The sequence below is a fragment of the Nematolebias whitei genome, chromosome 16 (genome assembly GCF_014905685.2).
Source record: "Nematolebias whitei isolate Nwh7 chromosome 16, NemWhi1, whole genome shotgun sequence".
NCBI lineage: Eukaryota > Metazoa > Chordata > Actinopteri > Cyprinodontiformes > Rivulidae > Nematolebias > Nematolebias whitei.
The window spans coordinates 13,464,982-13,481,660 of record NC_056513.1 but is presented as its reverse complement, the minus strand read 5'-3'; the positions used below and the strand labels follow the sequence as shown (position 1 = coordinate 13,481,660).

General features: G+C 39.1%; 1 protein-coding gene across 1 annotated transcript; it reads left to right on the top strand.

Moving 5' to 3' along the window:
• Positions 1-214: 214 nt before the first annotated feature.
• On the top strand, positions 215-16,397 carry tmc5 (transmembrane channel like 5). Its single transcript, XM_037690270.1, has 20 exons — positions 215-327; positions 1,888-2,090; positions 2,987-3,067; positions 5,963-6,079; positions 6,199-6,301; positions 7,854-7,935; positions 8,012-8,272; positions 8,609-8,751; positions 8,853-8,997; positions 9,516-9,668; positions 9,990-10,153; positions 11,840-11,915; positions 11,999-12,096; positions 12,194-12,289; positions 12,414-12,489; positions 13,777-13,907; positions 14,768-14,941; positions 15,454-15,532; positions 15,620-15,712; positions 15,792-16,397. Exons 1-20 carry the CDS (start codon positions 254-256, stop codon positions 16,395-16,397), a joined length of 2,955 nt encoding a protein of 984 aa, XP_037546198.1. The 5' UTR covers positions 215-253.
• Positions 16,398-16,679: the final 282 nt, after the last annotated feature.

The following is a 16,679-nucleotide window of genomic DNA, read 5'->3' as shown; positions in this document are numbered from 1 at the left end:
GAACAAGTGAGGGCATAGAAAAAGATTAAATTACACTCGCTTCTCTCCAATAATTTAGCTGTCACTCTAAAATCACTTGGCTTAAAGGAGTGATGCAGCTTGTTTAGGCTGGACGCTCAATGAGGGCAAATCAGTAGCGAAGGCTAAATACTTGCAAGGAAAACATTAAACGTGTCACATTTTTGTTCATTCAATAGACTTTATTTTTCTGTTACTCCTAAGGGAAAGAAAAGGATCAGTTTTGAAGGATCTCATGACAAGTTACAGTACAAGTGGAGTTTTTAACCCAGCCTACCATGACACGGAAACACTGGAAATTGATAAAAGGTATCTATAACCATTTTATCTTTACATGTATTACAATTAGACATTTTCCCCCGTAAGCGTATGTGCTGTACTGTATAGGAATGTTGAGCAGTAAATATCCAAGATTGTAATAGTTTTAATTCATTTTGAGTTTGGACCTATTTCTGTGCAAATGTTTTGAACATGAATTAATAACCATAGTTTTTGTTTGTTTGTTTTGTTTTTGAACCTGTCCAGAGGACCCGACTTGACATTTTTAGATTTTTCTCCCTAGATTATTGAGATGCATCTGGATACTACAACCATAATATTTCACGTCTTTTTTTGTGGTTGTGTTAAACGCAACAAAACATTGCACTTGCTAATAAAAAGCCCCTGAAAGAAAATATGGTTAAAAATAACAAAAGTCAAACATTTAAAGTTAATTATTTATGTTTAATTAAACAAAAGGGGGAGTGGTGGCGCAGAGGTTAGAGAAGGTGGGCCTGTGATCGGAAGATCAACGGTTTATCTCCCGGTACCGACAACATCAAAATGTGGATGAGGTGAAGCACCCACAACTGCCTCCTTAAAGTTTTAGATTTAGATAGTTTTATATTAAGGAATGAAAAACTTGCAGCCGTTTCGGCCAAACCTTAAAGACAACACAACGCTTCACCTGGTGCATCATTTCAAGAGGTTTTAGAGTAAGAGACAAACAATCACGAGCAACAGCATCACTGTCCGCCTTCGTCTTTTGGCAGTGGGTGATAAAGATGTATTCACAAGTTTTCTAAACTGTTTTTAATAAATCTACTATTATGTGGTTAAAAAACATTTTGGTACCACTTTACAATAAGGCTCTCCAGCTCCCCTTATAGATGGCTAATAAATAGTTTATAGATACGTTATTAATTCCTTTATAACCACTTTATAAACCAGTAATACGTAACTGCTTATTATGCAATAATTAAGGGTGACAGAGACAAAACTGACCAGTTTCTTGCCAAATCTGTTCACCTATTTCATCCAGAGTTGTTATATTAAACATTTCAGACTAAGTTACTACCTTGTAAGCACAATAAGCATTTGTAAACCTATTTTTTTTAGCACATTGTACTTTATCACTGCATTATAAGTATGTACAACTAATATTAAATCCTTAAAAAAATAGGTTTACAAATGCTTATTGTGCTTACAAGGCAGTCTGAAAAGTTTAATATAACAACTCTAGATGAAATATATAGGTGAACAGATTTGGCAAGAAACTGGTCAGTTTTATCTCTCTGTAACACTTAATTAATGCATAATAAACAATTATTAATGATTTTTAAAGTGCTTATAGAGGACTTAATAACATATCTATAAACTATTTATTAGCCATCTATAAGGGGAGCCTTATCGTAAAGTGGTACCAATGTTTTTGACTGGAATATTTTATGATTTTTCTGAGTAGCCATCGTTATAATCAGAACTTTAAATTCCAGTTTGTTTCCTGAACTGATAACTTTCTGCTCATAAGTATCATAAACACAAACTATACAACCTGAGTAAGAGCTTGTTCTTCCTTTTAACATAACATTTCTTCTTTGTGGCATTTAGGGCTTCCAGGAAACCCCACCATACGAACCCGTATGCGAGTGAAGACATGGCATGGCGGGGTGACAGGGTTGACCTAAGAAGTGATGCTGAGCACGGAGCACACAGGAGTGGCTGGCAGGAGGAGAGCTGGAGGGGGGGCGAAGGCATCCCGATGGGCCAAATCAGCAGTGATTCAAACAGTGCTTCATGGCAGCAAAACCTCAGTGAGTGATGAGTGACAAGGATTTTTTTAGGCTCATTATCTTTCGACACACAAAGCTTTAAAAATAATTTAAGATTTTTGTGTGTGTGTGAAAAATTAGCATCAAAGAATCTTCAAGCGTGGAAATCAAAATTCATAGTATGAGCCAAAATAATATATTTTTTCCACAGTTATTGTTTTATTTACTGTCATAAATTCAACAATGTGTCATTCACTTTCCACTACTACTTCTTTGTTTTGAAGGCATAAATATTACAGTATGCGTTATAGATGCCATACACACACACATACACAAACAAATGTTTTTGGCAATGTCAGCACATTTTTAGTTGTGTACATAATACACATTACACAATATAGCACAGTATGCACCAGTAATGTACTAGATATCTACCAAGTGCATACCTTGTACTTACTGGGTATGCACTGATAACTCACTTGTTGGGTACCATGTAATTGCCATGAAAGTACACGGTAATAAGTCACTTCACAATGCATCCTAGTCCTCGTAGATACCACGTAAATACAAGGTAAGTACCTAGTAAGTACAGGGTAACAAATCCCTTGATGATCCTGCCCAGTTGTTGTAAGTATCCAGTACGTACTTGGTGAGTACCAGGAAAGTAATAGGTACATATATAGGTTTCCTGTATGCACCGGGCTGTGTTATGCATTGCAGTTTGTTTTTTTTCCTAAAAAAAAAATTATGCATGTCCTAGGATTATAATTATTGACTGAATGACACATTTCCATTTTGTAAAACGGTATACACTTTATTCTATAATAAGAAAATGCATGGCTTGTTGGCTTCTTGCCAAGTGGAGTTGCGTCTATGTTGCTAAGTGATCATTTTGTTGATCATACCTCTCCATCTCCTCACTTTTCGAAACATCTCAGATCACGGCTCGTTTCAAACTGACGGTGATTCTCGCTATGACTCACTATCAGCAGCTGTTCAACCTCTGCCTTCAATGTCAGGTAAGTGTTGAACCGCTTCACTCTTTTTACCTTGTTTATTTTTAGGAGGGGCTTTAGCTTGTTGATTGTTGTGGAGTCAGCAAGTAAAACTCTACAGTAAATCACAAAAGACAGACGTGGGTTATAAATCAACTAAGAAAGTCACATTAGATAATCATTAATGGATAGGTTCAGACAAGAACAACAAGAACAAGGAAACTGAGAGAGAAATATAAGTTTGAGCTTTTACTGGTGGGTATACATGAAGCTAAAGCTTGTGGTCATACAGCATTTTGTTGTCAGACATTTGGATGCCACATTTATTAAGCTGTATTACAAATTCTTACAATTAGGGATACTTTTTATTTATTTATTTATTAGTGGTGTATCTTTCTTTTCTTTAGAACATTTCTTTTAGAAGCTTTAAATTATGTTTAATATGAATTTTAGAGGGCAGCACGGTGGCGCAACTGGTAGAGCTGCTGCCTCTCAGCTAGCAGGTCCCTGGTTCAAATCCCGGTCCGGGGGCCTTTCTGGGTGGAGTTTGCATGTTCTCTCCGTGCATGCGTGGGTTTTCTCCGGGTACTCCGGTTTCCTCCACAGACCAAAAACATGCATGTTAGGCTGATTGGTAACTCTAAATTGTCCCTAGGTGTGAGTGAGAGAGTGAATGGTTGTTTGTCTCGTTTGTCTCTGTGTGGCCCTGTGATGGACTTGCGACCCGTCCAGGGTGTACCCCGCCCCTCGCACAGTGATTGCTGGACATGGGCACCAGTGACCCCCGTGACCCAAAATGGAATAAACGGGTAAAGAAAATGGATGGATGGATGAATTTTAGATGATTGTTCACAGAGATTGAATTTAAATTTCTAAATAACTTTTTTATTTTAGTAATTTATTTACTTAGTTGACAATGCATCAGAGTTTATCTGGCGCCCTTTGTAAGCTGTAATAAAGCAGCTAAACGTACCATTTAATGCACGACCATGCATGCAGCATGTTTGATAAATCCGGTAAAAAAATTACAATAAAGAATGCAGTAAATCTTTTTACATTTGTTAGGAAATTTGTTTAATAGATAATAAATACAAATTTTACAGCTCTATCCCATGCTGCTTGTTCATGCCAAAGTTTTAATTTAAGATCCCATTATGGTGAGTAAAAAAGTATATACCGCTAGTTGTTTGGGACAAATCTTAAAAATAATGTTGAGCATGTTCTCATATAATTGTTTATTTTTATTTATTTATTTATTTTTACAACAATTAAAGTATAAACCCTGCAGCTGGGCCTCAGCTGAAACCACACTTAAACTTAACATAAGTAAAATGTACTAAGTTATAACCACTTTTGTATTTTCAAAGGTCAGATAGCTGTGGTGGCATGCTGGGCTGGGTTAACTCTAAACGTTAATCAATCAAATCAATTTATCCAATGATTACTTGTTGCAAATTTCATTCAAATTGGTCTCGTTGTTCATGAGATCATTTGCTAAACAGACATAGTTGACTTTAACAACTGTCAGTAAAGTTTAAAACAAAGATCTCATGCAATTTGTTAGCCCTCAGAATATGTGTTGGGTATAATAATCAGCTACCACAACAGCAAATTTTAGCTTAATTTCTGTCATACTGGTTGAGTTACAGTCATTTTGCATTTGCAAAGGTTGCTGGTGGCCATCTTTAATCAGGCTGACACCAAAATATATGTATATTTGTAGCTATACACTCAATGATAATGTTTTGAGAATTTCAACAAAAGTTGTTTTGTAGTTCATACAACATTTTTCTATCTGACAGATATAAGTGCAGACAAGCTTGCACACACACACACAGAAAAAAACAACAATACAATAACCAGCCTCTTTTGTCTTGTGGCTATTGGACAAGTCGAAAAACAAGCATAAAGCTAGCATCCAGCTAAAAATAATTTTAGGTTGTCCTATTTTGTGATTTCACCACATTATTGATACACATGACACAGTAATCTGCAGCTGTATCTGCACAGTGATATTCCCAGCTTCAGTAATACATGAAGATGAAATGATAATAAGTGTTATGTAGCTGTGTAATTTTTCTTATGCACAGTTTGAAAAAGTTAAAATGGCCAGGCCCCACACTGAAAAGTGTTGAGTTACAACAATGCATTCCTAAATCGCTTAGCTAAATCTTGGTAGTTTTATCTCAGCTTGGTTTGATAATTAGTTTAAGCAAGCATCTTAAGTTAAGTTATACCCCAAAACTGGGTTAAACTGATTAATTTGTGGAATTACAACCACTAATAAGAACAACCCAAAATCTGGGTGATTTAATAATTATAACTTGGGTTTGTGCTAGCTAGCTGATGTTAGCTTGTATTAGTATCAACCAACTACAGCATCAACTAGGAAACCAAATTCACAGTCTAGTACAAACTCAAGGTATTAACAATGCCAAACAGGTTGACCATCCTTTTGGAAGTACATTTTACTGTTTTACATTTTACTTCTTAAAGCAGAGGTCCAATTGAATTCAGTTTTGTCAACTTCTGGCTTAACCTTCTGGATGGTTAAAAATGATAGTGGTTCAAATCTTTTGATCCATGATTTGGTCAAACCAACCCAATCTAAGACCCAACAGATTTAAAACAGCTGCTACTACTGCTTTACCGGGAATATTGAGCACGTTTGATGTTTTGAACCACTTTGGCCATAGCTGCCTCAGACGAGTCGAAGGGGGAGAGGGCAGACTCCAGAAGCCATCTTATCACCAGCAAACTGGTTGGCTCACTATGTGAGTGTGCTACTTATGAGACTGTTTGTTGTGGCTCCTCGGACTGATGAAGTCTTTTGGATGAAAGATGAAACGTTTCAACAAAAAAGAAACCGTCCAGAGGACCTGACTTAACTTTGTTGGATACCACTGTGTGTTTATTCAGGCAACATGACAATGAGATGGAGAGGAATTGCAATGAGAAGGATGAGCATGTTTCCCAACACTGATCCAGCCTGCACTACTTTCACAGAGGAGGTTATAAGGAGGGAGGTGGAAAACGGTAATGACCCATCACTGGTGTTTGATTGCATTCAAGAAAAGTGACATCTGATGTCCATATGGACTGGTGACTCTTGAGAGGTTAAAAGACTACTTTTCTTGTCCTTTCATCACTGACAGAGGAACAAAACCTCGTCAAGGAACTCATTGCTCTGTCAACTCGAGAACAAATACGTCAGATTCGGGAGCTTCCAATGAGTTTTGAAGAGAAGAAACATATATGGTGGGTTGAAAGATTTCATCCCAGCTTAATAACACTTGGCTGTGCTCAGTGTAAGTTGAATGTTATGGTCTAAGAAGTAAAAAAGGCAGTCAATCTAAGTTATTTACCTCGTGTGTGGTGGGGTTAATGCTGTGGCTCATTTGTGTGAGAGAGCATATCCAGTATATGTACAGAATCAGAATCAGCTTTATTGTTATTGCCCCGAAGCACAACAAAATTACATTTCAGCACAGCCCGTTGGAGAAAACATAAACAACAGACATGGGGAGATGGAGATGACTGAGACCGTGGCCTCGAGAGGCACTGCTCTTTTCGTTTAGATAAGGAAAAGAGAAACACGAGGAGAAGTATAAAAAATTCATATCTCGCACTGTGTCCTAGACGGGACACAGTGTGAAAGTTGCAAAAAAAGACCCCAGTACAGAAAAAGCTACATACTGATGACATCATAATACATTTATGCATGAAAAGGCCGTTGAATGCGATGAATTGGCCGTGGCCACTGCCTGATAGTTCCATAGTCCTGATAAGAAATGGTGCATTGTCTATCACTCGGCTCAGCTCTGATACAGGTCCACAGATGTCCTCGGGAAGGGAGCAGGTAGGGGATGGGGGCAGCAGAGCTTCTTGTTCACATAAACATCCAGGAGCGTTTGAGATAGTTGGCTAATTCAAGGCCAAGCGGCGGAGTCATGATAAAAATTATTTTGGGTCAGGCAGACTCTGCTTGATTTCTGTCTGCCTTCATAATTCTACTGGTACATCTCAATGGTGACTCCAAACAGCCAAATTTTGTAGTCAACATCACCGGGCCGAGCTTGTAGCTTTTCCAAGGTTGATTCCTTCCCTACAGCAAGTTTCAGGAGCCGCAAGTGGTCATTTCATTTGATAATTTTGCACGACTTTCCAGTGCGATTCTCAGAAATCACGTCCAGTTTATGGCTCATCTTATACAGTAACTGAGTCTGAGTGCTTACCACTTGGCACATTCCTTCACACAAGCCAGGCAGCCTTACAATGGCCAGAACAGCGGCCAACGTTTTCTGCATTTGTTGATATGCCAGGTAGCCGCCAACTCCAAAAAGCAGAAATCCTGTTATCATAAATCCAATTACGGTATGTGCACATCTTCTACATCCTCAATAGACAATACTGCCCCCAAGAATCCATTGTGTATCCAGCTGCAAGTGTCCCATCAGGACAAGAGGGCTCTCCTTCGCCCTGTCTTCTCGTCGAGAAAAAAATGATCAATTGCGTTAAGAGACCAGCTGACCAGATCCATAATTTACAATTTTGAAGATATGAAAAGAGAGGCTCTGACAGGGTTCACAGGACAAAGAATAAGCAGGAGGGAAGCAAGTGAGGGAGGGAAAACGTCCGCCGTCTTCGAGAGCAAGCAGGAAAGGGAAACCAGCAGGAAACATAAGTGCACACATAGCTTTCATATTTCTTTAAAAAATGTTTATAAGAATTTTGTATTAATTTAAACATTAGATTGTTATTTTGTGGAATTTATTAAATACTCCTCTTCCATTGTATCTTATTTTCACAGGCGACAATTAACAGCGTTCAAGTCTTCTAAACAATCTCACCACTTGAGACGTTTCACAGATTGCTCCAAAAATATTTCACTGGTGAGCGCTCGCAGCAACACTTGACAAGTCAAAACCAGCGAATGTATGATGAGGCTATGCGTTCCTGTTCTTTCAGTCTTTTCGAAGGTGTGCTTACGGTATACAGTCAGCCAGGCAGACTCTGGAACTGTGGCACGGCATCATGAAAGAGATTGGAGGCAAATTTGGCTCCAGTGTTCTCACCTATTTTGTGTTCCTCAAGTGGCTTCTGATGTTCAACGTTTTCTCTTTCTTGGTCAACTTTGGTTTTATCACCATTCCACTGCTTGTTCATGACCTTTCACCCAACATACCTTCAAACGTGAGCTTCAGAGGGCTGGAGTTACTGACCGGAGCCGTAAGTGGACAAAAGCTCATGAGATTTCTGTACATCTCTACAGAGCTGCATCAAAAATAGTTCTGTTTTCCATCATAGTTTAATGTAAAGCATTTTTAATTGTCAATAAATTAAAAGTGGAATGTATATCTCAGTCAGTGTTGCAGTAAACGAAAAATAATTTATAAAGAGTGAATAAAAAATTTAATTTGGTATGCTCCCACAAAATGGTCCTCTATCTGCTGTTTTTTTTGTAACATTAATACCATTAGGGCTTTATAAGAGCTTTATTAAAACCTCAAAAAAATAAAATAAAGTCTTACTGAGACTGTTGTTAACATATTTGTTGTTTTTTAGGGTTACTTCAACTATACTGTTATGTACTATGGTGGCTACAGTAATGAAACTCTAAGGGGTCTGGTGGATTACAATCTGCAGCTGGCCTATTTCTTCACCATTGCTGTCTACATGGTGCTGTGTGGGATTGTGCTCATTTTTAGGTTGTTCATTTCATTCAGTACTTTTGCACGACTTTCCAGATTTCTTTGTTGTGTGCCGTAGTTCTTTTTTTTAATTGACGTTCATTTTTATCCTCTTGCAGCATGGCAAGCTCATTCAAGAAGAACTATGCACCAGCAGACCCAGCTTCGAACAGTGCATGGCAGCTTCTGTGCAGCTGGAATTTTAGTATAACCAACGAACGAGCAGTCAGACTGTGCAAGAGCAATCTTCGTGTCCAACTCAAGGTGACTGTTTCTGTCATTCAAACCTATCTTTGGCATGTAATAAATAAAATCTCATTTTTGACAATGTTGTTATGTTATATAAACTATGAATAAAAGCAGAATACTTACCATATACTGTATTTGCTAATTTCATAAAACCCTTATTTTATTCACAATAGAACACAAAAATCATTTAAACTTTTTTAAATAAAGATTTGTACCATTTGGGGGCAAAAAATAAAGTAATTTTGAATTTGATGGCAACAATACGTTAAACAGCAGCCTGAACATGAGTCTGTTGTGAGCAGATGGATATGAATACAGCAGCTTAAAGGCAAGAAATCAGCAGCATGGATAAAGTGTCAAATCACCAATTAAGTTATGTAAATTTTATTCAACCCAGCTGACAGAGTTGGGGTAGTAAATTTGCATTTAAAGGCTTTTTTTTAATTTAAAAATAATTAGCTATATTAATAAAATTCTGATTTTAATTTCAGTCATATGTCCATAGAATGTTTGTCCTCTTGTTACTTTTTCAGGAATCTTTATCAGAAAAATACCAGACAAAGCAGCTAACACTTTCTGAAAAATTGGAACACTATGGGATTTACTTTGGTTGCTGGTTTCTCTCCACCAGTCTGGCTTTTGGCTGTGGAGCCAGCATCTTCTACCTCTGCCAGTACGAGCAAAAGGTACAAGACAAGTTTATTTAAACTCTGACAATGTTGAATTGAACCACTTTATTCACATAAAGTATGGAAGCAAGTAAGAACAAAGTATCTAAGTACTAATTCTTTTTGCTGGTAAAACCAGTCACATTTTACAGTAAAGGCATGTACAGTTGAAGGTTACGAGAAACTGCACATAATACTTTATGGCATGCTAAATTATTTGTTTTGTTTTTGTTAGCGTGCGTCATAAACTCACTGAAAGTAATGTGTCCTGACATTTTCAAGAAGGTCAGAGTTGGTACGTAGACATTGTCATTATCTTGGTTTGTGTCTTTACAGCAGGCAGTAGACTCTGGACCCTGGTCTCTGCTTAATGAGGCAAAGACACTCCTGGTTCCGTTTGTGGTGTCATTGATGAACATGGTCATTCCGCTCTTCTTCTCTCTCTTCAATAAATATGAGCAGTACTCCAACCCTCGCAGCCAGATTTATGCCCTGTTGCTTAGGTGAGATGACAGGGATTCATGTGAATATCTGATATGCAGTTAGTAGAGCTGCCACCTCTCTCACTGAGGTCATTGGATTGAATCTCGGCCCAGGGGTGGGGGTGAGGGGGCATTCTCTATGCATCATCCATTGGTTTTCTCTGGGTACTCCAGTTTCCTCCCACAGACCAAAAACATGCATGTTAGACTGATTGGTAACTCTAATTTGTCCCTAGGTGTGAGTGAGAGAGTGAATGGTTGTTTGTCTCGTTTGTCTCTATGTGGCCCTGTGATGGACTTGCGACCTGTCCAGGGTGTACCCCGCCCCTCGCACAGTGACTGCTGGACATGGGCACCAGCGACCCCCCTGACCCAAAATGGAATAAACGGGTAAAGAAAATGGATGGATGAATGTCATGTAGCTAAAAATAATCGTATTGGCCCTATCTTTCTTGTCTGAATTGTAGACTAAAATCGTGAGTTGATACTTAAGATGAAAACATTCTGATCAAACCTTAAACATAATGTCTAGGTTCAGATTGTATTGTGAATGACTTTCCCCTACTAGCACATTAAATTTTAGCTTGACATCTGTAAAACTGACTGAATTATAGCCATTTTGGTGTTGGCTAAAGTCTGTTAGCTGTAGCGGCCATCGTGATTTGATCTGACTCTGAAGGGTAACCAGATGACATGCAAAAACAGGAACAAACTCTCAGGGATTGTTAGAATGTGCAGCAAAACTCCTGGCATAGCCCTATAGAGCCTCAGTGACCTACAAAAGGCGAAGTCAGTGAACAAGGCCAGGCTGATTCTGGCAGATCCTGTTCATCCACTCCATGGTGAGTCCAGGTTGCTTCCATCTGTACGCAGATATCTGCTGCACAGATGTAGGATGAACAGACTGAAACACTCATTCATCCCTGTAGTGATCAGGCTTCTCAAATAATGAGGATGATCTCTGTACTGTTTTAATGTCTCATTGTCTTGTCTAGTATAGATGTTTTATGCTTACTGGCTGTGAAACAAATTGCTCTTGGGGATAATAAAGATTCTTGAACTTGAGGTAGATGTTAATCTGTTGATTATAAACAGGGTTAACCACAACTGGTGATAATAAAGTTTTTAAAAAAAAGATTGTATCCAGTGTGTAGCCCTCTGAATATGTGTGGTGAATGACCCTCAGCTCCAGTCACACCATATTTCAGCACAATATCTGTAAAACTGACTGAATTATAGCCTTCTGGGATTTTCTAATGTCAGATGGCTTGTTCGGTTATCGACTTTGGTATAAGGTTCTCCAGTTTTCAAGGTACATCCAATGATTGCTTTCCAAAAGTTTCTTTAAAACTGTCCAATGGTTCATGAAATATTTTGGTAACAGACTGTCAGAGTTGATTCCAAATAGGTGATGGCAAAGTTTTAAACAAAGAGCACATGTAATTTGCTAAATTCAGAACATATGTTCGAGATCAGTCTCAGCAGCCACCAAACCAAATCTTAGTTCACTCAGACTGACTGACATACTGTACATACATGTGGTCTAATAGTTATCTGTGGCAGCCATCTTGAGTCAGGTTGACTCCATAAGTTAATCAGTTATAGATGCACACACAATGTTTACTTTCTGTTAATTTCATTCAAACGTGTTCAGTGGTTCATGAGATATTTTAGTTACAGCCATGTTTTTTGTTTCTCCAACAACAGAAATGTGTTGCTCAGGATTTCCATCCTGGGTGTTTTATGTTACTACTGGATGAATGTGGTACCTGGGAAATTTTCGGTACGTTTTTGAAAACAACCTTTAATGTCTTGTCATATAGACCACGAGGTATGAGTTAACTCCTAACTTGTTTTTGCTCTCAGTGTTGGGAGTCCATGGTGGGACAGGCTTTGTACCGCCTGGTCGTTTTTGATTTCCTTTTTCTGATGTTGGGATCATTCTTTGGAGAATTTCTTAGCAAGTGAGTTCAGCTGTTCCAATTAAAATACAATAAAAATGCACATTTACCGAAATATGAAAAGATTTGTTAATCTGACTTTGCATTTCTTTCAAAACAGTATCATTGGGACTAAACTTCAACCACGTCTTGGGGTGCCGGAGTTTGATGTAGCCAAAAATGTTCTTGATCTCATCTATGCTCAGACTCTAGCCTGGTAAAAACACATTTGACACTTATTATGGAATGTAAAAGTATCTGAGGCGACCTCTAAACACATGTAAAACTACAGATTTACATTTTAAAGATATATTTTGACATATTTTTCCTTTTCCCGACAGGATTGGAATCTACTTTTCTCCTCTGCTGCCTGCGATCCAGATTGTAAAATTCTTCATCTTGTTTTACTTAAAAAAGGTAACTGTCTGATCTGAACCTTAACAGTCATGTAGACATGATTGTTAAATCATGTTTCTTCCATCTGAGGCGGCTGTCTAAACTGAAGCCCATATTGTCCAAAAATAACCTGGAGACAGTAATACATGCATTCATTACATCTAGGCTTGATTACTGCAATTCACTCCTGTTTGGTATCAGTCAAACCTCCATTGCACGACTACAACTGGTCCAGAATGCAGCAGCCCAATTTTTAACCAGTACAGGCAAAAGAGAGCACATTATACTAGTTTTGGCCTCACTGCACTGGCTACCGGTTCACCTTCAAATTCAATTCAAAATACTCCTGTATGTCTACAAATCGCTGAACAGTTTCGCCACCCCCCCCCCCCCCTCACTCTGATTTGCTACAGCCGTATGTCCCACCACGTTCCCTGAGGTCAGCGGACCAGTTGCTCCAGACAGTTCCAGGAACTTGTCTTAAGCGCAGAGGTGACAGGGCCTTCTCTGTAGCAGGACCAAGACTTTGGAACGAGTTACCTGTGCTTGTCAGACAGGCCCCCTCCCTCTCGGTTTTCAAATCCCGTTTAAAAACTCACTATTATTCAGTAGCTTTCAACACCAGATGATCTGTGTTTTGAACCTGTACGCTTCACACTGGTTAGTCGTCATATTTATCATCTGCATCGTTTTTATGTCTTTATTCTGATTTACTTCATTTTGTATATTGCTTTTGTGTTGTCTGTTGTTCTGTCTGTACAGCACTTTGGTTGGCCTTGTCGCTGTTTTAAGTGCTTTATAAATAAAATGGTATGGTATGGAACCTTTGAGGCAAACCTTGATGACCTTCTGCTTTAATAAAGCCAGATACAATGCCACTACTGTTAGAGCTACCCCATATCTTCTTTAGGGCTCATGTTTCTCTAATTGTTCACTAAAGTCAATAATTAATTCAAAGCCTTTCATTACATAGACAAAATGCTTTATTTTACCTGTTCTGGAAAGGTCAGCTGAGTTCTTATGAAGTTAATCAATCGGAGGAAATTGTATTAACTCTGTCGGTCTTAGAAAATTAGATGACTTCTCCTTGTATGATTTGCAATTTGATCCAGCATGGTTGCTTTGTGGACATGCTGAGAGCCTTTAAAGCCTCTCTGTTCAAACCTGTCACATTTTCCATTGTAGTCTGAAATAAATGTGATGTTTTCTCAGCCGTAATGACGTTTAGCCCAAAAGAAAAATGGCGTCTGCATGTGTGCATATAGGATTAATCATGTTTATTTTTGCCAACCTCTTCTCTCCTCACAGGTCAGCCTGACCCAGAACTGCCAGCCTCCGCGGCAGTCAAGCAGAGCAGCTCAGATGCAAACCATCTTCATCGTTCTCCTCTTCTTCCCTTTCTTTGTGGGAGCCCTGTCGATGGTCGCGTATGCGTGGAAGTAAGAGAGCTTTAATGTGAGCTGCTTAGAGACAGCAAAAATAAGACTTTCCGGTAACACTTTACAATAAGATACACAAAATTTGATTAGCTACTAGGGAACACCTCAGGAACAAATCAGGAACAAATCAGGAGCTAATGGGTAGTTAACCAGTACTTACTGGGGAACACACAGCCAAGCCTTATTAAGGGACTACTGGTTAGTTACTTTGTAAATGAAGAGGAACTAATAAAGAACTAATGGGTAGTTACAAGGAAACCAAAAAGGAACGAATCAGGAGCTAATGGGTAGTTAACCAATACTTACTGGGGAACACACAGACAAGCTTTATTGAGGGACTACTGGTTTGTTATCACAGGAACAAACTGGTAATGGTCAGACAATGATTAAGTATTGATTGGTTCCTCAGTAAGTACTCGGTATGATGCTTCACTACACCAGTGAACAAAATAATAGCCAGGTAATGATTTGGTACTCAGTAAGTGATAGTCAGACATAGTTACGTTGACAGCAGTACAAGATTACGAAATTGATAATGTATTTCATCAACAGGTTTACAAAAGAGAAAATCCAATAAAACCAGTAATCACTAGGAAACAGGTTTTTGACGATTACGAGTGACCTCACTGGTGCAGGGTTTGTTCAGAACTCACATGGGGAATTTCCCCTCTGTTTCTGTGGTAACAAACCAGTAGTCCCCTAATAAGGCTAGGCTGTGTGTTCCCCAGTAAGTACTGGTTAACTACCCATTAAATCCTGATTCGTCACTGAGGCGTTTCCTAGTAGTTAATCAAATTTTGTGCACGTTATTGTAAAGTGTTACCGACTTTTCTTATTTGTGTTCTTGTCCTGCTTCTTAGTCTGACCCCCTCAGAGCAGTGTGGACCTTTCCAAGGACTCAACAAAACCTTCAGCGTGGTGGAAATCTGGATCAGCCATTTAAAACAAATTCATACATCTGACTGGGTTGTGTGGATCTACGAAAACATCATCAGGAGTGAACTCTTCTACTTTCTCCTCACGCTCATCATCATGTATGTGTCTATCACAAGACCTGCATTAGTTGTGCTGTGCTTGAGCCAGCCTTGTACCGTTTATTTGTTTCTTATGGCCACTGCTGAAATGCAAAAGGCAGCCGATAATGTTTTGGGGGTTTATTTCAACTTACAGAAAGTAATTATTGGATGTACATCTGCAGAGTCAACTCAATTCAAGACGGCTGCAACATCTGATAAAATGGCTATAGCTCAGTCCATTTTACAGATATTAACCTGAAATTTAGTGTTATGGTAACTGGGAGTCCTTGACACCTACTTTGAATATAACATCTTGTTTCATTGCATGAGATTGGGCCGAATTTTATTTTTTAGTTTTGACCAAACCAGCCATAACACCATAATTTCTCAACATCTTAGTCCATAACGTTGGTATAAAAGGATTTCCAGGCCTCTAATTTATGAACAGCTTCAATGTGTGATATAGGAGATTTTTCAGATCTTCATATAATCATTGAATTTATTGTCCTGATCCGTTTTATGTCCCTCAGTGTCATCATTTACATCTTTTGGCAACTCATTCAAGGCCGCAAGGAGCTCATCCGTCTGCTCCAACAGCAGATTGTAAACGTGAGTTTGCTCCAAAATACTTCCAGACTGTTTCTCATTAGCACATCCATCACTATTTAATTCTGATTATATTTGTTTCATCGCCAGGAGGGAAAAGACAAGTCCTTCTTGCTAGAGAGACTACAAGATCTCCAGAATTCTCACCCTCAAATCACTGCCAAACCTATAATGCAACAAAAGGTCTGTTTTGAAAATGCATTTCTGATAATTTCCATCAACGTCTCTGACCTTTACTCAAGATTTTGTTTGTCTTCTTCAGCCATCAAGGCGACGCTCAGGTGGCCTCTCCTCGGGAAGTCAGTCCAACTCAAACGCCATGGTTCAGGTTTTACTTGCTCGCCAGCAGCTTGAGGAAGAGGAGCAGAGACAAAACTTTTGTGGAGTTTCTGTTCCCTCTGACATTTCCACATCCAGTGCCACTACACAGGCTTTGTTGGCCCGCCAGAGAGCTGAAAGACAAAATGAAGACTTTTACCAGATGTCTGATGAGCATCCTTCATCGTTCAACCCACTTGACCAGGCCATGGCAGCCAGGCAGAGATCTCAGAACGATGAGCGGGATGACTACTGGAGTACAACTGATTTTAATGAAACAAACCCCGTCAACAGACCGGACGCTGTCACACAGGCCATGGAGGCCAGACTGAGAGCAGAGGATGGAAACGATGATCACCTGGACCTGGCGTCACCGGTGTCAAGTGTTATGATTCAAGTCATGCAAGCCAGGCAGAGAGCCGACGAAGAGGAGAGGAGTCAGTGGACCCCTGCTCCGCTGCAGAACCCAGATCCTTCTGGCTCCAGCGCTCTCATCCAGGCCATGTTGGCCCGGCAACAGGCACAGAACGAGTACGATGATGGTTACTGAGCAAAAGGGGCTGTTTATATCTTTCCAGAGGAACAAACTCACATAAAAAACATCTGAAGGAAATTTTAAGACAGAAATCAAACTGTATGTTAAGATTCGGTTGCAACAGTTCAGAAATGTCCAACACATTGAGTCCTGCTACTAAACAACTAATATCAAAACTAAAACAGAGCAACGAGAGAGTGCAGGTTCACCTCTTTAAGTGTATATTTTAAATGTTATATTATAGTAATATATTTCTATGATACTACAGCTCCCTTTAATGGCGAGTTTTGGTATAAA

Excerpts from the sequence above, each read along its gene's own strand:
- tmc5 (XM_037690270.1), top strand. The coding sequence starts at position 254 with ATGACAAGTTACAGTACAAGTGGAGTTTTTAACCCAGCCTACCATGAC. Across the intron at positions 9,669-9,989 it reads TCTGCCAGTACGAGCAAAAG|GCAGTAGACTCTGGACCCTG; the intron begins GTACAAGACAAG and ends TCTTTACAGCAG. Across the intron at positions 15,713-15,791 it reads AACCTATAATGCAACAAAAG|CCATCAAGGCGACGCTCAGG; the intron begins GTCTGTTTTGAA and ends TGTCTTCTTCAG.